Consider the following 23,565-nt stretch of genomic DNA (forward strand, 5'->3'; position numbering starts at 1 on the left):
AGACGACGGGCTTTCCATCCTGAGGCCTGCACCAAAGTTAGGGTTAGGTTTGACCACAACATAGTCCATAAGCTCTTGAATAGTCGAAACTCGCTTGGACAGACAGCGTGCCCGTAGCGGTGATGGCAGTCCAATGCTATACCAAGGTCATTGGCTAGATGTCGAGAATTTCGAAATTGTAATTTGCTAGGGTTTGTGTGACAAGCATTTCATGATACCCCTCTCTGCCAAAAGCTGCTCTCCGAAGGAAGATGTCGAATGTCATGTCCGAGCAAAATTTTTCTTGAAAGCGTGCCAAGTCCTTGGAGTGTCTAAGAAATTTCCCATGGCATAGATGGTGTCAAACTGTAAAGCTTTCCTTGGATTTTCTCGCCCAAAAAATGAGAAAATAATCTCGTGAAATCTGGAAGCGCCATCTTGCTTTGTTTGCTCTTTGATAGGACTGGTATGCTTTCAGAAAAGCACACAACTGAGCTTTGATACCATTGTAATGGGAGGGCACCACGTGCCAACGGAAAAGAACAGATTGAACAACTTTAAGCACTTCAAATGACGACTAAAATGAATGAGATGCACGGCACACAAGACGCGGAGTGGCTGAGTTCCACCCCAAGAGAGCACTGGCCCCAAACCCTGGTGTCCCTTTCGTTATTTCTTTATATTGCTTCAACTCAGTACTACGGTGGGGATGACTCTGCTTTGCTCTTACTCCCGCAAAGATGCCAGAGAGAGAGCCCATCCTCCATATATAAAGGCCCTCGGCCCATCCAAAAGCAGTACATGAAAAGCATCAACTAAATAGCATCTGCTCTTCAAAAGCTGCCAGCGCGTAAAACGCGGAAGTCCGTACAGCTGCCATGTCACTTGCTGTCAGCATAAAACGCGGACTGCCGTACAGTGCCACGTCAGCAGTCAGTGTGATATTCGGCCTGTCCATACAACATCTGCCACGTCATCAATTGGCTATGCAAGGTCTTATTGTGGGTGTAGGTGGTGTTATTTTAAGCCCCATCGGATGGGGTCCTATGTTCGCTGAACTTTAAATGTCGACGAGGAGTTGTAAGTTGGTAGGCACTTGTGCTCCTACTGCTTCTAGGGTTTAAGCCCCTCGGCTGGGATTTGTAGGTTGGCTCTGGTCTTCAGTGGCTTGACACACCAGCAGCTGGTTACATACCATACCCCTATCTGGTTTTTTTTACTGATTATCTCACTTTAGAGACCCCAAATTTATGCTGCTGATATTTGTGTGCTCTAAAAGTTTGCTATACCTGGTTTTATTTGGGTTGTATTTATCATGACTTTTTGATAGCATTAGCTCTTAAAAACTTCTATTTCATGTTGGAATCTTGCTCTGAGCTTGAGCATTAATGTGATTTTCCTAGCTTTCTTGACACCTATGCTTAATCAGATTTATTTAAAGAAACCTGTAGCTGGCCTTGGAAACTCCAACTGTATGGTGGAAAAGATCTTGTATGATGGCTTTAGTGGATTCTTTAGCTTGACTTTAATGTGGTAGCTATGATAATCACTAGTAGATGGTTGGCTTGTTTATGATACTTGGATTTGCTGCTGACATTGTTTTGTCTCACTCCCAGATGTGCTAAATCTTATCATATTCATCATTCATACCACCTCATTGGTGAATCGAGACAAAATGCTGCATACAATTTACCTCACATGCTCCAACAGACACATTTGCAAGAATGCGGCATTCGATCAGTTTTAAGAGATTCCAACCATAACATTTACATATCATGGTAAACAATCTATGTATATATCATATAGTAGTCACTAGGCGGAGCAATGTCAGCACATCAACACCCCCAAAATGTTGAAGACTAATTGGTTGACTCTATCTCAATTTGTGGCAAATCTGTGACAAAAGAGTTTTTTCACTCTTGTGCAGTACACACGGCACTAGATGCAACCTGTTGAATCAATGTGCATTTTTGGAATAGTCGCAGCTAATGCAAAGCCTCAAGGTAAATCTCTAGTATATGAGGAGTATTTGCCAAGTCTCCTTCTCCAGCCACTTTACATCAAGAGCAGGTTAGTTCTTGATCTTGACCAAGTATTTTTGAACTAGCTTTCCCTTGACTTTCCTTTCCTTGTGCGCTAGATCTTCTTAGGTATAAGAATCTCCTTGATTTCTTCTACCTCAGGTTGCTCCTATGGCACCTTGTCCTTTGTCCTCACATCTCTAAAAGGTCACAATAGACTCACATGAAAAGCATTGTGCATCCACCAAGTATTTGGCAACTTCAGTTGAAAGAATACGTCATTGATCTTTTTTGAAATTTAGAAGGGCCCGTAGTATCACATACTTAGCTTTGGGAAAGGCTTCTCCTTACTCTTCTTCTTCCTTAGGTGTGCCTTCTTAAACCTAAGAAGCACCAAGCCACCTTCCTTCAACTACAAGTTCCATGGATGCGTGTCTGACGCTTTCTTTTTTGCTTCTTGAGACTTCTACAAAGCCTCTAACCTTGGCAAAAGCGGTAGCGGGATCCTCTACAAAATGATCAACCTGGAAGATCTTTTCTTTGGTGCACATGATAGGCGGAACCTTCTTGCCACCTTGAACAATCACAAATGGTGCCTTCCGTGTTGAAGTGTTAAGCAAACTCTACCAATGGAAAATACATCTCCCATTGAAACTTATCATCAGAGATAAATCACTTTAGTAAGGCTAGTACTATTGAGTTGATAACCTGGATTGGCCATCGGTTTGCACATGAGATGACGAAGAGAATGTGATGAAGAGAATTTGAGTTACGACCAGTTGATATTGTGCTAATTCTTTCTATCTTCTATGGTGCGTATGGCTTGTAACTACCTCAATTTTGTGCTAATTTTTCCTATTTAATACTTCTTTTAGTGCTAGGCTTCATTATGGCTAAGTCTGCCCCGGATCACTAGAGTTATGATGGAAACTCAGACGTGGATCTTTGTATCGATGTATTCTTGTGTGTGTGTGTGGGTGTCTGGGAGCATATATTGGTACCTAGTCACCCACTATTGGACATTGATAGCGTTAGTGGGTATGTTGTAGTATTTAGTCAATACGACGCATGAATGAGCTGATGAATATATTGTCTTGTGGGTGACCACCATGAAACTACACCTTGCACTTTTCTCTAAGGGTGAATCTGGGCTTATCCTAGATTCATCTATGTATATATTTTAGTCATTTAGCGGACATGCACACTCACATCATGAAGTTTACATCCAAGTTACGACAAGTTGATATTGTGTTAATTCTTTCTATCTTCTGTGGTGCGTATGCCTTGTCAACCACCTCATTTTTGTGCTAATGTTTCCTACATAATGCTTGTGTTAATGCTAGGCTTCATTATGACCGAGTCTGCCCTCCATCTCTAGAGTTATGACAGAAACTCAGTACCTAGATCTTTATTCATGTATGCTGGTGTGTGTGTGTGAGAGAGAGAGAGAGAGCATATATCGGTACCTAGTTCTACACCCACTATTGGGCACTGATGACATTGGTAGGGATGTTGTAGTATTTAGGCAACACTATGCATGATGGAGCTGATGATTATATTGTCTTGTGGGTGACTACCATGAGTCTATACCTTGCAATTTTCTTTAAGGGTGAATCTTGGCTTAGCTTGGATTCATCTAGGTATATTTTTAGTCGTATAGAAAATATGGAGACCTCCCATTGTAAAGTTTTCGTCTTCTAGTGCTAGGCTTCATCTAGGTATATTTTTAGTCGTATAGAAAATATGGAGACCTCCCATTGTAAAGTTTTCGTCTTCTAGTGCTAGGCTTCATTATGGTCGAGTCTGCCCTGCATCTCCAGAGTTATGCTAGAAACTCAATACGTAGATCTTTGTATTGATGTATGCTTATGTGTGGGAGCATATATTGGTACCTAGTTCTACACCCAGGTCCCACTATCGGGCATTGACGATGTTATTGGGGATGTTATAGTAGTTTGTCACAAACTGTTGATGTGTCAAGCCACTGAAGAATGGAGCCAACCTACACTTCCTGGCCAAAGGGTCTAAACGCTAGAAACAGCAGAAGAAGTTTTACCAACTTGCAAAGTCTTGCCAGGTGGGCTATTTTTAAAGAAGAGTTCCTGCTAACTTAGGGGACCCCGTGCGATGGACGCAAAGTGACTAAAGATAGTAAAATAATGCAAGACCACACACACATTAAATCTCTTGTGAAATTGGTGATGAGATGGCAATTCTACGGACGCTCCGCAAAACGCACTGACATGCTGACGTGGCAATGTACAGACTTCCGTAATTTGCATTGGCTGCTTATGTGGCAGATTGTATGGATTTTCAGGCTTTTTGCTGGCAGCTTTTGGACTAGTTGCTTTTGAGTTTGAAGCTTTTCATGTAACTGCTTTTCAAGGCCAAGGACCTTCAAATATGTGCAGAGGGCTCATTCTTTGGCACTCTTCCGAGTGAAGGTGCAGAGCGTGAGTACAGACATTGTACCGAGTTCAAGTAATATAAAGAAATACCGAAAGGAGCACCAAGGTTTGGGGCGAGTGCTCTCTCGGGATGGAACTCTACCACTCCCTGTCTTGTGTCGTGCATCTCTTCCAGTTCAGTTGTTATTTGAAGTGCTTAAAGTTGTTCAGTTTGTTCTTTTCAGTCACAAATTGATGACATGGCAATTCTGCCCGGACACACATGCGGACAACAGTATGGATTTCCGGATTCTGTACTGAAATGTTGACGTGGCAGGCGGTACGGACGCTGACGTGGCAGCAGTACGGAACACCCTGAATTAGCTGATAGGTTGACGTAGCAAGCTGTACGGACAGGCCCGCTTTTTGCGCTGACAGTTGTATGGAATTTCCGTAAATTACGCTGACTGCTTTTACTGCAGAATTTGGAAACAGTTGGTTTTGGAACTTTTGCTTTTGATTTTTGAAAGCTTTTGGGGCTCTGATTTTAGCATCCCTTGTAATCTTTATAAGTGACCCTAGGGGCTCACTCTGCAAAGCATCTGGACGCAGAGTCTGAGAGCGAGGACCCTGCGGGAGCTGTACTTTGCTCAAAGATTAATATAAAAGAAATACTGAAAGGGACGCCAGTCTTTGGAGCCAATCTCTTTGGGCACGGAACTACGCCGGGCCGTGTCGACCAAATTGAACTATGATTTTAAGGTTGTGAAGTATTTTTAGTGAATCTCTCTTGTGTCGCGATAGAATCTAGACTTGGGGTGCCCAAGTTTGTTATAGTGCTATCAGAGCGCGGCCGATTTCCCTTTTACCAAGAAATTCGATCCCTTTTCTCGCGACACTTATGGATTCCGAAAAGAATGAGTCGACTTCTTCTGCATCTGCTGATGTGGGAGGAGACCACGCAGAAGATTTAAAGAATTTAACAGAGGAAGAGTACGGGCCACCTCGGCCTACTCAGTATGAACTTCAAGAGATGCAACGTCGACAGCAGGTTGACGAGTGCACCAAGCAAATGATTAAATTTGCAAAAGACCCTCAGTTTGCAAAGTTTTTGTCTCAACAATCCATCGCTAAAGTGCACACTCAGTGGCAAAAAGCCACCGTACCACCAATCAAATACTGAAGAAGAACTCCATGATGCGGTCCAGGCCCACATCAATCAGCTTTTGGACACGGAGTCGGAAAAGCAATTGAAGAAACGTAACAAGGGAACTTATTTCTCCGGTTACTTGGTCAAAAATCCACTTTTGAAAATGCAAGAAAGTAGAAGAATTGTGTACGCTTCGAAGGATTGCCCAGTTCGTCCTCATCTTCTGACAGCTCGGACATATCATCTTCTTCTGACTCGAGTGATGAGGACAGGAAGGGCAAGAAACGACGGAAAGATCACATGTTTTATGTATGCAAAATGAAAGCATTTTTACAAAGCCAATCAATATGATTTCCTCGACGACAAAGGCAAAAAGCCCAAAGAATTCAAAGACAGAGGAGAGGCAGTAAAGTTTGAGAACTTTTCGGCGTTTCGAGATGCTCCCAAGGCTTTAGCCTTTGTCCAATAGTTTGACATAGCATTTTCTAGAGGCTGCTATACAGAGCACTCCAAGATCAGACAGGCATCCTTTCTGAAAGGCAATGCACGGACATGGTGGCCCACTTTGTTGTTAAGGAAACAAGCGCCGACAAAGTGGCTGAAATTTAAGAAACTCTTTATTTCAACATGGCTCACACAAGAATACGAACGGTGATTACTGACTGGAACCATGTTCGGATAGTCAAGACAAAATCTTCGGATTCTTACTGTGAAAGATTTTGGGAATTTTTCCTACCTGTTTCATCCTTTAAGAAGATCATATTTAAGGAGCAGATTGAACGGTTTTGTTGGCGACTTCCCAAAGAAATTCGAGACTACTGTCTCGAAAGGAAATCCGAGTCTATACAACAGTTGTTGGGACATGCGAAGCGGGGATTTGTAATACATTCGGGTAACTTGACTTACCCATCAGATGAATCTTCAACAAGTCATAGCAAAAACAATCGACGAAAAGATAGACGACCTTCACTGATAAGGACATATCGCTACACTGTCTCCAAAAAAGGCACAAGAATCAAGATGGCTGACAGATTAAAAGGACAGCAAGACGAGTACTCGTTCCAGAACAGATTTTTGATGAACTAGAATTATTTTGTTGTATGAATTTATGAAACAAGACTTTTTAGAAGATGATTTTAAATTTTGAATAAAACCAATGTTTTATGAAAGAATCTGTTAATTCTGGACAAAGAGCAGAATTAAGAATGAGATGATGATGATTTTTGGAGCAGTGACAACTCTCGAATGAACCTGATAACGAATCATGGATCACGACTGATTCAATCGAATGAATGATTAAACCACTTTGTTCAGTATGAACTTGGTGATGGATTGGAACTTTCGGGAAAGATTTCTTGCACATGACAGTGCTTGAGGCGAATGACTCCTTGCACACAATAGTGCTTGAGTTGAAAATCTCTATAGACATAATCGCAATATGGGATTAGTTAACTTGACATCAATAAGGTCCAGAATGGATCTAGATGTGGTTACTAAACACGTTGCTGGCAGTCATGGTTTGAGATTTGGAATGAATGTTTCTGTGATTGATTGTCATATGATGTCCTGTGATGTCATGTGCAGTGATGTGACTATCGTCTTTGTACATGTGCTAGATGTGTCGTCTAGTGCGTTGGTACTAACAGTCAGTGTCTACTATGACAGTTTATGGCCTCTGTCTGTTTTGCAAGCGTAATTGAGGGCGATTACGCTCGCAATTGATGACGTGACAGTTTTGCCCGGACACACACACGCGGACAACAGTACGGATTTTCGGATTCTGCGCTGACATACTGAAGTTGCAGGCGGTATGAACGTTGACGTGGCAGTAGTACGGAACACCCAGATTTTCCGATGACAGGCTGACGTGGCAGGTTGTACGGACAGGCCTGCTTTTTGCGCTGACAGCTATACGGAATTTCCGTAAATTACGTTGACTACTCTGCAGAGCATCTGGACGCAGAGTTTGAGAGCGAGAACCTTGCGAGAGTTGTACTTTGCTCAAAGATTAATATAAAAGAAATACCCAAAGGGACACCCTTATAAAGATTACAAGGGATGCTAAAAGCAAAGTCCCAAAAGCTTTCAAAAATCAAAAGCAAAAGTTCCAAAAGAAACTGTTTTCAAAATTCTGCAGTAAAAGCAGTCTTTGGGGTCAATCTCTCTAGGCATGGAACTATACCGGGCTGTGTCGACCAAATTGAACTGTGATTTTAAAGTTGCCAAGTACTTTTAGTGAATCTCTCTCGTGTCGCGATAGAATCTAGACTTGGGGTGCCCAAGTTTGTTACATTTTCCGTTGGCATGTGGTGCTTGTCCCCGTGACAATGGTATTAGAGCTTCAAGCGTGTGCTTTTCTGAAAGCATACCGGTCCTACCAAAGAGTAGACAAAGCAAGATGGCGCTTTTAAGCTTTACATGAAACTTTATTAAAGAATCTTCGTGTCCCGACCCCGGACTTATTAGCCACCCCCACCCTTACTTCATCGCGCATCGGGTGGGCTCCCGTCTTCATCGCTCTATCTTATAGGGCATAAGCCATAAAGATCACTTGCAAGAGAAGGATCAAGGATTTTTCAAGCCGCTGTTTTTTCTCGGAGGCAGTGCCATGCAATGGTGGATGTCTAAGCTACCAAGCCCACAATCTAAGGACTTGGCAAGCTTTCAAGCACAAACCTCTATTAATCTATCAAGCATTTGGTTATTGTTGAAACACTCATTTGGGGTACAACGAGAATTTAGCTGCTTCAAATGACTAATAAAATCTCTCATTAACTACCCTTCCTCCCGTTTGGCTTTTTGGAGTTGAGAAGCTACGTCCCAATGCATACCCTCTCGTATGTATTCTTTCAAGAACAATCTCCTAAGAGTAGGGTAATGTGTGCACTTTTCAACCCTTAGGTCCTATAACAAACTCCAGCCTTCCTGCTCAGGGTCAAGCTTAAGGCCTTACACTGCTTGGAGAACTTGGCCGAGGGTGCGAAGGCATCCCTCTGACAAGGCGTTTTACAAAAAGGAACATATTAGAAATTGGATATAGTACATCTGTTGATGTATGCAATGGATGCAAGTTGGGTAGTAGCTCCTTGACTTTTCAAAAAGATTCATAAATGAATCTTTTAGACTTCTATTCATAAGAATTGTGGTGCTCTTGAAATTTTGGATTTGGAGGAGGCCAACTTGGCTGAAAACCCTCAAAGGAGAAAGATCTTGTCTTGGAATCTTCAGGTGTGAAGAGATTCCCTGTGTAGAGCTCATAGGTATTTAGCAGTTGAGTCTGGTGTAGTGCCTGGTGCATGAGGGGAATCACTCAGCGTAACATATCAACGTAATTGAAAAGGGAAGTTATGATTATGTCTCTTAAGAATCATAGATATTGTAGACAAAATTTTTCTTGGTAACTTTTTTTGCATGCTAGCAATTGATTTACTCTTGCAAATGTGTACTTGTTTGAGTATTTGAGGTGAAGTGATTACAACATTTTGTCTCTAGTCATTGGTAGGGGTAATATTGATGATTGATATTTTGTCTCTAGTCATTGGTAGGGGTGATATAATGATGAATTTTTAGTGCATCTAGACATTTGCTAGAGATTAATGAGATCCAAATGTGATGGCTAAACGATTTATTTTGGCTCATAGTTTATGTTTGAGGTCTTGTTAAGGAGAAAGATGTGAATGCCATTTGTGACTATGCATCAACAAATCTATTAGGATAAGATGACTACTGATCTTAGTGCATCTAAAGTTCCGGAACAATGAGATGGCTAGATAGTGATTTTGGTGCATCAACAGATCTGAGTGTTCAGTGTAAACTATGTGAATACAGATGGTTATGTGAAATTCAATGTGGATTAGGATATGTGTCGATGCATGTTTTCTAAATGCACTTTCTTGTGGGGATGGTCATTGACATGTTTGCATGAAACTAATGAGGTGATACGAATGATGAAATGACAAGATTTAGTGCATCAAGACATCTATTAGATATGAGTGAGATCTGGATGTGATGGGTAAATGAGTCATAATGATCATGATTCGTGTTTAAAATGTCAATAGGGATAAGGATGTGAACATGATTGTGATTGTTGAGTGACTAGTGTTCTTTGTGCTAGTGCATGGTAAATGCATGCATAGAATTAGTGTATACTGAGGTGGTTTATTGTGTACTATTTGTTTTGCAAGTGTAATCGAGGGCGATTACTCCTCAAAGAGAGGGGGAGGAGGGGGCGGGGGGGGGGGGGGGGTGTCACAAAGCGATGACATGACAATAATAGACCTTGCCAGATAAAGGAGAGAGATGTCGCTGCCCGTAAAACCCGTCACAAAAAGGGTGACGACGTGGTAGTTTGTGCTTGTAGATTTTTGGCCAGGTTTCAAAAGTAGTTGATTTTTGATGTGCTAGCTTTTGTTTGCAAAGCATTTGTGCTGTGTAGCTTTTGGGTCTAAGGGTCTTTATTAAGAAGCCTTGGGGTTCTGCTGTCGAGATCAATGCATGGGTGCACGGATGCAAAGGACAACTGTCTAGCTCATTATGAATATGAAAAGAAGTATCGAAAGACGCGCTTGACTTAGGGGCCAATGTTTCTGGGAGTGAACTCAACCACCCCGTGTCTCTTGTATAAAGTGTTGTTATGTCCCCATTACCGGAGATGCGACCTAGTCTATGCCACCATTGGGATGGGTGTCGAGTGTATGAGGCTAGGCATGTGTGAGGTCACCTCGAGAAGGTGAGGCCGAGTGGTATGGGACACTCGATCTACAGGTACTTGCCTATGTCCTCGGACGTTGCCCAGCTAGGGGGTGTTGCCAGATGGTAGCTATGGTGTCCAACGCGTGTCTATAGGCGGTCCTTGTAGCTTGGCTCCCGTTGAGCTCTACTCACTCTATGCGGTGGTTGGTCCGGAAGGGTACTCGCTGGTATCAATTCAATGGTGTGATCCTCTGGCCGCTTTGGAGGTAACTCATGAGGTAAGCCCTTTGAGAAACAATCTTCATAAGCTTGAAGGAAACTGAGACGCTTTGACTCTGAGAAATTTGATCCTCAGATTCACTCATACGTGTGACAAAGATCGAGTAAGCAAAAAGTCTTGATTTCACTAATTAAGAAATGACCGAAGCCGATACAACAGGGACTGCTTCAAAACCAACCCAACCCCAATCATTGTTCTTTAATTGGCTGCTCCGCTCGGGCTTTCCCTCCGCACGAAAAACCCTTTGCTACGCAGTAAAGGCCTGACACTGCCGCTGGGTGATCTAAGCGAGTTGCCCGTCTCGCCTCAACGTACGAAGCATTGCTAGACAAGGGGAGAACTTGCCTATTGGCGATCCGGGAGTTGGTTTTTGCTAATTAAAGAAGCGGGTACTGTGGGCCCTCTGTTTTACGCATTTAACCGACAGCGGGCCGAATGCATGGTTCGCCGGTTCCACCGAATACTCTATTGATGTTGAGGCACGGGTGCGCTCCCCCCCCCCCCCCCCCCCCCCCCCGCGCCTCTCTCTCTCTCTCTCTCTCTCTCTCTCTCTCTCGCCTGAGACAGAGTTGCACTACACATGCCACTGCCCCGTCTACTACGAGATACGAGGCCTCTTCCATTGCTTGTTCAGAGAGGGCTTTGGACCATTCTCTAGAGTCATGCAGTACGAGGATCAGAGATGCCTGGGTTTGTTTTTGCTCGAGCTGCGCAGACACAGAGAGAGCTTGATGAGAGGAGAGGCTAGCCAGTCTCAGAGATAGATCACAGACTTCTTTAGAGCTGCCACTGGACACCCGGAGGAGTTACTACCACAGCAGAGCTCGTCGCTTTACACCAGAGGCATACTAATCGACCGAGCGACTGAGATGGGGAGATCCAGACGCCCACGACTGCGGAGGACTACACAGCATCGACGGAGGCTGCATCAGAGGATTCGGTTCACTTTGGCTCGACATGCACGACGTCTGGCCAGACTACTGACCATGGAGGAGATTGATGAGATCCGCCAGCGACCGATGCTGGATCTCCTGTGATCTAGCTATCCCAGCTAGCTGTTTAGCTGCTTAGTCCCCATCTAGCAGTTTAGGATTCCATAGTATTTTATGTTGTCATTTTGTCATTCTGTCATTTTGTCATCTTGTTACTCTGACTTCGTATCAGATCCACCACATTGTAACTTTCTGGTCTCATAGGTCACTTTGGCCTTTTGAAGACGTTAATATAACATTTCATTTCATTTCTTCTCTCTCTCTGTGTGCACCTTTGTTATTTTGATTGTGCTGCGCAAATTACCATCTTACTCTATATATGCTTTTGAACCTTGAATATAAACGTGTGTTGCAAACTTGCAGAAGCATTTCGAACTTAAAATGGAAGGCATTAGCTGTCCACCAAGTTCCCAGCTTGGCACTCTGAGCCAAAGTGTTGCCTCAACAATAATAGATGTTATCTTTAAACCTGATGAGAAGGGTATTAGCTGGAAAGCTCTTCTTGAAGGGGTAGAGAAATGCCACCAACCCTCTGTTTCAGTCAAGCTAAATCTTCTACTATATTTTTTTTACAATCTAAAAAAGAAGGGAAAGCTTCCGCTGCTCTTCAGCTTTGAAGATGAGGATTCTAGCCACTTGCCACAGGCTGGTCTTACTGGGCACTTGACTTTGTCTGAACTACAGGATTTTTTTTGGCTCTGCTGGCTGTTGGCCTATAGTGCGTTTTCTCATGCTAAATGTTCACACCTGCCAAATGTAGAGCCCCTCATGAAATCAGCACAAGCAGCGTGTTCAGATGGAAACGTGGAGAAAGAAACACTTTCTATGGAGAAACTCCACAAATGGATGCTTCTCACAATACCAAGGCTTCCATTTTCGTTATTTGATTTTATTCGAGCTTGTGTACATCAAACTGCCATGATATTTCAGGTATTTCTTGTGCTAAGTTTTCTTGTGAAAGTAAGTTGGGATTCGGGAATGGTAAAAGGTCCTGCATGGGCAACTAACTCCTCTTCTTTACTTCCCTCCTTGAATTGCGTTGATGTGTTAGGAAGAGAATGCAATGCCATGTAATTCTGAAGAACAGCATGACTCCAAGTTGCTAGGTTCTGAAAGCTATTTTGCACGCCAACTATTTGACTCCAATGTTGCGTGGGCCATTGGGCTCTCTTTATCAGATATACTTGGTACCAAGATACTATCTTGTTGCTTCTCACAACCACCAGACACAGCTTCTCTGCTGTACAGGTTAAGCTCTGTTCATCAAGAGTCTTTGTTTATCTTTCACCTGGTTTTGATATGGTTTTTTACAATAAATATGAGAATAAAACTCAAAATCTGATGTATTTCGGTTAGCAGGTCGTCGATACATGGAAAGGGGATGAATAGATTCTGGGTACATATGGAAGGGTATCAAGGGACGGTATTAATGCTTATCCAAGGAGTCACATTACATAACATGGAAGATAGTTTGCCAGATAATCTGGGTGAGGACCAGTGGCTTTTGGGAGCCCTTGTTAGTGAAGGTTTTGTGAACAACAGTTGCTTTTATGGCAGTAGAGGCTGCTGCATCTTTGCTCTGGATCCTGTGATGAAGCCTTTTCGTCCTACTGGTGTGTATCAAGTAGATGTTTGATACTTTAAGATCATGATATTGCAGTCTTATAAATTTCAATCTCTCCCATTTGTGAAAAGGAAATTTGCCAAAGTGCATGAATAAGGAAAAGCAGAAGACTCTTTGCCAAGAGAGTCGTTCTAATGGGGGTTAAACCTTTGAATTCTAAGCTTGAAATCCATATATGCACCCCCATTAAGCTCTTTCATGTGCATCCATACAGATACACACATCTTGTGTCAACTTTGTGTTGAGAATTCCTAAGCATGGTCTCTGAAGGTAAGGGTTTGTCCCTAATTATCTCCATGGAGACGAGATAATTGAAGCTAGAGCAGTGATGCCATAACACTCTTGCGAAAAAAGAGTACAGAGAACACTGAGTCTTTAGGTGGCATACTAGCACCTATATATACCAACCACGCGCCCCCCCCCCCCCCCTCCCCCCCCCCCCCCACCGCCCCCGACACACACACACACACACACACACACACACACACACACACACACTTTTTTGTAAATCTGTTTTGATTAATTTACATGCCTCCGATTTCCATCAGCGGTTTTCCATAAACGATTCTGGGTTTTTGGTATTCTCCCAACTTCCCTTCATACAGGTACATATGTGGCCAAGGAAATCTATGGTGAAGCGACAATCCCAAAGCAGATGTCTGACAGTATCATCACTGTCAGAACATCTGACACAACGAGAAGAACTGATGCGACGCGTCGCAAGGAGAGTTCCAACAGGGAGAACTCCCAACAACAAACGCCAAAGAAACAGACACTCCTTAAGAGGCAAGTGGCACTTCCAAATTGCAGCAAGAACCTTTCTCCACCATAGATCATATTTATGCAAAGCCCAAAGCACATTACAATGGCCAGCCAGCCAAGACTCCTGCAAAAGAGAAGCATAAATGCTGCTGGCAGAAATGGCATCAAGAGGAGTGTCCCATAAAGTCCAATCTGACGTACAACATCCACTGGCTAGCGGTGGAATGGGGATATGTCCCCAACATCAAGGGAAAAATGTAAGGATTGCCCAAGTGAAATCTTGAATGAAGGAAAAGAATCTGCATCATGCTGATGGAACATGCAAAAATTGCGTTGGTGCCACAAAGACCATAGAGACCAAAATCTGACCCTTGTGAAGATGACCGCAAATCGTTGAAGGGAAGGTGGAATGCCAAAAGCCCAAATCCGCTTGTGGAAAGCTGACTAAGGGAAAGCGGAGGTGCATGTAGGCTGATGTGCGATCAAGGAAGGCCATGGTAAAGCGACCATCCCAAAGCAGGTGTCTAACAGTCTCATCGGAGGCTGATTATCTGACACAGTGAGAAGAGCCGATGTGACGTGCACTAAGGAGAGTTCCAATAGGGAGAACTCCCAGCAAGCAGCGCCGTAGAAACAGACGTTCCTTCAGAGGCAAATGGCTCTTCCAAATTGTAGTAAGAGCCTTTCTTCACCATTGATCATATTTATGTAAAGACCATAGCGCATCACAATGTTGACCAAGCCAAGACTCAGGCAGGAGAGAGATATAAATGTTGCGGGCAGAAATGGCAACAAAAGGTCTGTCCCAGAAAGTCCAATCCGACGTACGACATCCATTGGCCAGTGAAAAATGGGCAAAGCAGCCAGCATGTGCTCAAGTGCGCTCCAAATTTGACGATAAGGCACACACAAACCAAATCGTGCATCTGCTTTCCAAGTGCGGCGAATTCCCATTTGGTTCCAGTGAATGCTTTCCAAGTGTGGAGAATTCCATGTTCCCAAGTGTGGCAATTACATGTGGATCAAGAATATCCCCAAGCTACAAAAGATGTTCCCAGTCATGTGCATTAAGATGCAAAAGTTTGGATTTTCGAAAGTTGATTGTAAGACCTGTTACCTGTAATAGACTTACACTCCAAGTCGAGAATCTACTGCGACAACACAAATAATCACTTCAAAACAGTTTACAGTTCACAATTGATTCGACACTACCCGGCGGAGTTCCGTGCCTAGAGATATTGGCCCCAAAGACTGGCGCCCCTTTCGGTATTTCTTTTTGTATTAATTTGTGTTCAAAGTACAAGAGTGCAGGCAGGCGCTCACTCTCAAACTCTGCGTCCAGATGCTCTAAGTTGTGTGAGGCTTACCCGCATATTTAAAGGTTTTACAAGGGATGCTAAAAGCAGAGTCCCAAAGGCTGATAACTAAAAGCTTTTAATAATAATGCAAAAGAGGCTTCCCTCTCTCTCTGTGAACCCCTTGCGTAGAATAAAGCAAAAGGGCTCTCTCTCTCTCTGCAATTGCGTAGCCAAAAAGCTGTAAAAGCTGCCGCAAAAAGGTGTGACGTGGTTGACTGTCCGTACATTGCGCTGCAATTTCCGGGATTAGTACGGTGCCTGCCACGTCAGCATTTCCGCTTGCCAGGGCCTGTTCCATGCCAAGAGAGGTTGTGTGTGTGTATACTTTCATTCGGATCTCAGACCATGATTTATCGGCAACGCAATTAGCAATCGCATCTAGATCTACTCAAGACCTCATAGATGCCCGATTGACTAATCCCTATTGCAACCATGTTTATCGAGATCATTCAGACCAAAATGCTGCAGTCATTTTGTCTTTCAGTTCCTGCACTTAAAAACAAGTCAAGAACAAATCAGTCTCATATTCGGTAATTCCATTTCATAAAGTCATACAGCAGAAGAATGTCAGCTCTTAGTATCCCTGAAGCTCAAAGAGACATCAGTGACTCGAGTATTCAAAAATCGAGGCATCTGTTGACAAAAGAGCGGAGTAACTCCCCTCTTGTGCAAACCCACTGCACCAAATCTCCGGCCAAGCTGAATTCGGGGTTCCATTTGGAGTAGACTATGCTAAACCAAAAGCGTCAAGGTAAAGTTTCACAATCTGAGGAGTATCTGCGAGGTTCTCCTCCTCCATCCACTTCGCATCCAAAGCAGGATAGTTCTTGAATTTAACCAAGAACTACCTTTTCACTTTACCCTTATTCTTTTTTTTTTAAAATAGAAAAAGATCCTTCTATTAGTTAATGAAAGTTGCCCGTAGGTCTGCAAGAGAGGGCTACAACAAACATGATGGGGAGACTCTCCCAATGAAAGAACAACATATATACAATGAGGCTAAATCAAGGGATGGGAGGAGGGAAGAGCCGCACAGGTGGTCGGTAGTGCCATCTAAGCACACCCTGGACAATGGTGTAGAAAGGCCCAAGGCGCCAGAGTCGAAGGAAAGCCTTGCGGCTTCCCGCATGCGGTCGGAGCTGCCCTGTAGTCCCTCAAGCAATCCTCTGAGAGTATGGATCAGCTCTAGCCAAAAGTCACGAACAGTCTCTGCTGGTGGCACAGAGCAAGCCTCAAAAATGCGGGAACAGCGGGCCCGCCAGATGAACCAAAGTGTCAGGCCACTGATGAGCTCCCAACACTCCTCTCTCTCACTGCACCACTCTTGTGGAGTAATCTCTGTAGCAGGCTGGAGTGTAGGTCGCCCCCCCTGTATCACTATCATCCTGCTGGTGGAAGATAGCTCAAACTAAAGTGCCGGGCCCGTGAGAGTGGACCAAGCTGCTGCCCCCCAAGTGTACTGTCTAGCCGTGGAGAGAGTAGGCATCAGCCGAAGAACTTGTAGCCACACCTGCTGGGCCGAGGGGCAGTCCCAAAGACAATGACGCCGACTCTCCACCAACTGGTCACAGGCTGCACATGCGGCCGAGAGACCACTATGCACAAGCCAGCTCCCTACTGCTGTAGCTCTGTGTGCAACCAGCCACTGAAACAAAGTGACACGCCTCGGCTCTCTGGAGTCCCACAGCCTCTGCCAAAAGGTTGCCAAGAACTCGACTGTGAGGCCCTCCTGTTGCCATTGACGTGCTGCAGCGGGGCGGGCCTCTCTCTGTGCTGCAAGTATATGACGTCCAAGCCGAACAGTGTACTGAAAGAAGGGGACTCCTGGGTGGTTTGCAGAAGAGAAGGGGTCCCTCCATGGCCACTCACCAGGATCCCACTATACTCGTGCCAGTGGACAACACTCCCAAGCCCATAGCCTCTAGTGTCCAGTCTCAAGAGCTGTTGGGTCAGGGTCTATGACGCAAGTCCTCCCACAGATGCCCACAACTTGGATCCTCTGGAAACAGCACTCTGCTATCTGCGGGACCTCTACTGCAACTCGTTGTAATCGTCCCCCACCCTGAAGCTCGAAGAAGAGGGCTTGGACAGTCTCTGAGCAGGCCCTGATTGAAATGAGAACCTCCAGTCGTGTGAAGGCTCCCATCCACGGGGGTGCTACTCGCTCGAGGGACGTGAGCCACTCAGCTGGAACTGACTCTGAGATGTCCTGACACATGCTCTGGACCCCTCTCATGCCCTGCAGCTGGAAACCCTGCACCTCCTCTGACAAACCTGTGAACTCTAGCCAGTCACCTAGAGAGCGCGCTGGACCTGCTGCCATGGGACCCCAGGAAACATGAGGCCGACTACCAACCAAGTGGCCTCTCTGAGTGCTAACCATGGGGTTCCAGACGAGGGGCTGCCGTAGGCGCTCCTCCGTGCACATCGGCTGTCGCTGCTCCAGGCCACGCCGTAAAAGCTCCCAAGAACGAAGCAAACTCACAGTGAAGCGGTCCTCCAGTCTCCTGCTCAAACCAACTCGGCGCATCTCTGTAAAGATCCATCTGGTCGAAGGTTGCCAAGGGCCTCCTGACTGAGGCACCCTGGCACGAAGCCTCTGCAACAAGAACTCCTTTGAGGGCTCCTCACTTGGAAGAAGTCCTCTAACTATGAACTTCCCAAGAAGGGCTTTGCTCTGCTGTGCTGGATCAATGATCCCAAGCCCTCCCTGAGAACAAGGAAGTGTGATGACCGACCAAGCCACCTTGGCTCGGGCCATTTGAGTGTCACGTCCTGACCAAAGGAAGTTTCTGATCAGCCTCTCTATGTGGCTGATACAAGAACTCGAGAAGATCCAGCAAGAAGTGATGTACCACATAGTCGCCAACAACACCTGGTTGGCAACTACTACTCTACCAGCCAACGCAAGTCGTGTTGAGATCCAATGTAACAGCTTTCTCTTGATGGACAGGAGAAGAGGAGCAATCTGCTGCTCGGGAGACAAGTCCAAACCAACCTGACAACCCAAGTACCGAACTGCAGTCCCTGGGGGGATCCACCTGAAACCCTCTCGTGGCATCCAATCTGACACAGGAGCACTACCAACCGAGAAAGCCACTGTCTTTCTCCAGTTGATCAGTGCGCCCGATGCACAACAGAAGGTCTCCAAAGCCTGCTCACATCTGTGAAGATTGGCCTCCTGGCCATCTAAGTACAAGGCTGAGTCATCAGCAAACTCAGCGTGCAGTAGCTCATCTTACCGGATAGGGAGTGCTAAGCCCTGAAGACCAACCTGCTGTGACACCAAAAATCTGCTCATCGCCTCCGCATAGAACAGAAAGAGAAAGGAGGCAAGAGGACAACCCTGTTTGACCGAGCGTGTGAGCATGAAGCGCTCACCTCTCCCTCCTGCCAAAAGCACCTGACTGTGAGCGTGTCTGTACAAAGCTGACACCCCTCTGATCCAAGCATCTGAGAAGCCCATCTTGCGGAGAGTGCCCTCTAGAAAGTCCCAGTCAACTCGGTCATAGGCCTTCTCAAAATCGAGAAGAAGAATCACAAGGTCCTCACCACGGAGCCGTGCCAGGGCAGAAGCCTCCCAGAGAAAGTAAAGTTGTTGTCAAGGATACTGCGTTCCTTGACAAACCCTGTCTGAGTCCCATGTATAAGGCTCTCTAAAAGTGGCTGAATCCTCACACTCAGAGCCTTGGCAAGAATTTTGTAGGCTGAGTTGAGGATGGTGATGGGACGCCACTGTCGAATCTCATCCAAGGAGCCACCCTCCTTGGGAATGAGATAGATCAGGCCCTCACTCATGCTGTCAGGCATCACTCCTGTGTGCAGAATGTATTGAAAAGCACTACGAAGATCTGGGCCAAGCAGGTCCCAGTACTCCAAGAAAAAGCTGGGAGTCAACCCATCCTCACCTGGACAGCTACCACGAGGGAGGGCCCTAGGAGCCGTGTGTAGCTCCTCAAGCTGAAGTGGCATCTCTAGCCTCTGGCGCATCTCCTTTGTCACAAGACATGGCATTTGTGCCCAAACCTGCTCCCTGCATGCATCCTGCCACTCTGTCTGAGGCTCAGCCGACAGTAACTCACAGTAAAAGTCAGTAGCAACTGCACGCATATCCTCGGGCTCACAAGCAACTGACCCATCGGGCCTCCTCAACTGAATCACCTTGGCATGCGAGTGCCGAGGTCCCACTGTCTCAAAAAAAGCACCAGTCCCTCTGTCACCCACCTGAGTCCACTGAGATGCCTGTCGGTGAAAGGCAAACTCATGACGCCTCTCATCTGTGCTAGCAAGCTCTTGTCGAGCCTGCTGTAACTGCTCCTCCAACCATGGACTGTCTGGATGTTGCTCCTGCATCCTCTGTAGTGAAGCAATGCCTCGTCTGAGACGCTGCTCCGCCTCTCTCGCTGCAGCCCGGCGAGCCAAAGACTCCTGAAGAAAAAAGTGGCTAAGCTGAGCTAGGCCTGAGGCCACTCTGTCTGCAGGTGAGACCTGGTTGTCCACGCCCTCTGTCCAGAGAGCCTCTACCCTCTCTCTGAGTGCTGAGTCCAACAAGACCCTCTCTGGGATGCGAAGCATCGTGCTCCCACTCCTATGCATGTCTGCCATCGTGAGGATCACTGGTGCATGGTCCGAAAAGTATGTCCCTGCCAGGATGCCCACTGATCCCGGCAAGTCACTGAAGTGGTCACTAGTGTAGAAGCGATCTATCCGCTATAGATTCACTCCTCCCACTCTGCGGTCCGATCTAGAGAAGGCAAGACTGTCTGGGGCCTCTCAAAACCAGAGTGTTGCCATGTATCCGAGACCCTCAAAGTCATACACAACCTCTCCCAAGCTGCCAACTGGACTCCATGCACAATAGCATGGCTGCCACCAATCCTGTCAGAAGGGTCCTCCAACATGTTGAAGTCCCCTCCTATACACCAATGATCGGCTTGCGGCAAAGACTCAACAATCTGTGACCAAAACTCTGCACGAGTACTCGCCACATTGGGCGCATAGATGTTCAGGGAGCCCACAAGGCCACCCTGAACCTGCATAGTAATCCACTGAGCCCTGTCTGGCACAATAATCCCTCTGCCCACAATGGCCTGCTGCAATGATTCCGCAATAGTCATACATATCCCACCCTGGATGCCTCCGGGTCCAAAAGCAGCTGACCAAAAGGTATCATATCGTCCACGCAAAATCTGACCACATCGCCGAATGCGGCTCTCACACAGATGGTGCTCCTAAAGCATAAGGAGATCAATCTCTCCTCCCACAAGGCAACGTTGAAGCTCTTGACCCTGTCGGCCCCGCTGTCGCTGAAACTAGGGTCCACCTAGTCTCTGCACGTTCCATGAGACGATCCTCATGGGGAGCGAGAGAGAACAGATGCTGCCGTAGCAGCAAGACGGGCTATCTTTGAGGTAGGCTTGGATGGGGAGTAATCCGCATCCGAGCATCCTCTAGATAGGCGTGACTGCAGTGAGTGCCCAGCCCAAGCCCAAGACCAAGCCCAAGCAGAGCGAGCCGTGCGTAAAGCAACCTCCTCTGTCAAGGAGTCCTCATGAATGTATACATAGCAAGGCAAACACTGCGTATCAGCAAAGAAGTACACTACAATGTGCCTACATCTTGCCGAGTCTGGGGGTGTCACCGCAAACTTGGCCAATGGCCACAAAGTCTGTAGCAAATTTGTAACTCCAAGTTCTCTCATGTGGTGAGAGAACTCTAAGACCTGTGTATGCAACCATCCCACCACTGAGTCGAGGGACCACTCTGTCTCGGCCCCACCACAAAGAGGGAAGGAGAAACCAACTGCTGAGTCCAAGGCCTCTGTCCCCCTAGCGGCGAGGAACAAAACATGGACCCTGAAGCAGGCTGCCTCATGGTTTGCTGCGGAATCGTCGAGAAAACGAGTGAACCCGTAGTCGAAGAAGTCCTAGCGGCGTCGGATGTCAATGCTCGTCAGCCCACGAAGGATAGCTGCAAGGGAGGATGTCTGAATCTGCAAAGGGGGCCTCAAGAAGGGCGTCTCTCGCTAGGCGACTTGTGGCAAAGGCGCTGCCAAGAGATCTCCTAGCCGCCGGAGAGGGACCAGTCTCTTGAGCCGACTGTGAAACTGGAGCAGGAGGGGGGGGGGGAGAAGGAGGTGGGAGGAGCGGAGGAGAAGAGGGGTGGGATGGGGCGATAGAGGTGGAGAGGCGACGGGAGCAGAAGGCGGGGAGGGTGAGGAAGAGGGGGGGGAACTCTGGCGGGGGGGGGGGGCTGTCGAGGGTGAAGCGGAGGTGGGGGCTGGCGCAGGGATCTCCTCCTGCTCAAGAGGACCAAAGCGGTTCCCCGTGGGAACCCACTGTTGCTGAGTAGGCACCTGAGGGCCACTCTGAGTGCCAGGTTGACGTTGTGGCCCCTGGTGTCGTCGGCCACGGGCTTGCTGCCACCCTTCCTCCGCTGGAGCCCCAGGCTCGGAGGGTGGCTCTGCATCTGTGCGCTGTGCCGCTGGCTGTGGCTACGGGCCAGCCCTGGCAGGCTTGGGCTGAGGCTGAGGCTGGGGTGCAGGTCGCGGCCTCCTCCGTGGATAGGCCTTTGCTAGATGGCCTATCTGTCGGCAAATGAAGCACTGGTTCGGGAGGCCCGAGTACTCCACACTCTGTCTAAACCAACCCCCACTCACCCGAGGCAGAAGGATAACCTTCGGGAGCGTGTGGGTATCTCTGACCAAAACTCGAACTGAGGGGATGCCTGCCGCCTTGGCAGCTACTGATGCTGCCATACGAGGTGTCTCCAGCGAGAGAGTAAGTCGAAAGGTGGGCTCAGTGGGCGAGGGCGAGGGGGCTTCTGACGAGTCCCTGTGTGGCGAAGCTGGAGTCTCCATCTGTGTCTACGGCTGTGGCGTGAGAAGAAGGCAACGGGAAGATATTGCAATGAGGTGCACAAAACACTGCCCCAATGAGTGACGCAGTGCTGGAGGGCCGAATTGCAAGTAGCTCTTGGGCGAAGAAAAAACCACAGCGGGCAACGGGCGGGTTGGGGGAGGGGGGGGGCTAAAGCGATAGCGCGGCAGCAGCGTGTGGAATGGCGGGGTTGGCAGCAGCGGGTATTCAGCGAGGGCGGGCGGACAGGGCGGGCAAGGGGCAGCGCGGGGCAAGAGGCAGCGGGCGGGGCAGGGGCAGCGCGGGGCAGGGCAGCGGGAGGGGGATAGCGAGCAGCGGGGGGGGGGGGGGGGGAGGGAGAGGTCTCGAGCTGATCTTACCCTTATTCTTTGTGTCCTTATATGCCAAAATCTATTTAGGAACAAGGGTCTCCTCGTTTTCTTCCACTTCGGGTTGCTCTTCAGGCGCCCCATCTTCAAGCACATCACCTTTAAAAGGTTTCAAGAGGCTCACATGAAATGCATTGTGAATCCTCCAAGTGTCATGCAATTTCTTCGGAAGGAGACATCATTTATCTTTTCCGCCGAAGCCGGTTTGCCAATGACAATGCAACCGAAGTTTGCCAATGACATGTGTAATGGCTACGTCCCTGCCCGGTGCCGCTAGAACTGCCTCTGCAAGTCGTCCCATCCGATCGGGAGTGATCTAGAGGTGCGCCGCCAATTCCGTTGAAATGAAGTTGGCCTTGGCTCCTCCATCGAAGAAGATCAGCGCTTCTTGGTCTTTCACTTTGCCCCAAGCTCGACAAAGTTCTGTACTCTCGTCCATCGTGCTTGGATCAATACCCATGCAATCCGGAACCAGTCCTGTTTTCATCTTGCCTTTTCTTCCACGATCCTCAGCTGCTCTCGAACTCTCAGGCCTCTCGTCGTCCTTGTCATTCTGTTCTTTCTGTACCTTTTTAGGGCACTTCGCGGAGATATGTCCAGTTTTCTCGCATCCAAAACACTTCCCTCCTTTATGTAGCAAGCCCTCTCTTGAGGAGTAAGTTTGGGCCATGCATCCTTTTCTTTCTTTTCCGGATTGCTCTTCCTCTTACTACTTTCATTTGTCGAAGTCTGTTCGGCTCTTTACGTCATGATTTCATATGTGGGGTAGGTCAAACTATCAGAGTGAATGGCAAAACCCCGTTTCGCATGACTCATCAACTCCTGAATGGAAGCTGACGTTTGTTCTAAGCAGTGATCTCGGATCTCTGTAGTAAGACCCAAGGTAAACCGCTCAATTTGTTCCTTGAACGAGATCTTCTTAAATGAAGAGGCGGGTAGAAAAGAGCTCGAGAATCTCTCGCAATAAGCGTCCACTGTATCCTTCTTGGTCATTCGAAGATGGTTCCAAGCAGTTCGTATGTCGCGTTCATACTCTTGAGTTAGCCATGAAGAAATAAAAAGCCTTTTGAATTT

General features: G+C 46.9%; 1 protein-coding gene across 5 annotated transcripts in view; it reads left to right on the top strand.

The window, feature by feature from the left end:
* Positions 1–23,565, top strand: part of LOC147431833 (TLD-domain containing nucleolar protein) — a 102,067-nt gene that overhangs the window by 42,680 nt on the left and 35,822 nt on the right. For 2 of the 5 annotated variants that reach the window (XM_086494301.1, XM_086494302.1), the window contains exons 2-4: positions 11,865–12,431; positions 12,553–12,749; positions 12,861–13,114. In XM_086494301.1, the coding sequence (XP_086350427.1) occupies positions 11,865–12,431; positions 12,553–12,749; positions 12,861–13,114 (1,018 nt within the window). Of the gene's footprint in view, positions 1–1,595; positions 1,758–1,906; positions 2,050–11,864; positions 12,432–12,552; positions 12,750–12,860; positions 13,115–23,565 lie in introns of all 5 variants that reach the window. The other 3 variants (XM_086494304.1, XM_086494303.1, XM_086494305.1) reach the window with 3 other exon arrangements.

This window comes from Adiantum capillus-veneris, chromosome 21 (genome assembly GCF_014529385.1).
Source record: "Adiantum capillus-veneris isolate H3 chromosome 21, ASM1452938v2, whole genome shotgun sequence".
Classification (NCBI taxonomy): Eukaryota; Viridiplantae; Streptophyta; class Polypodiopsida; order Polypodiales; family Pteridaceae; genus Adiantum; species Adiantum capillus-veneris.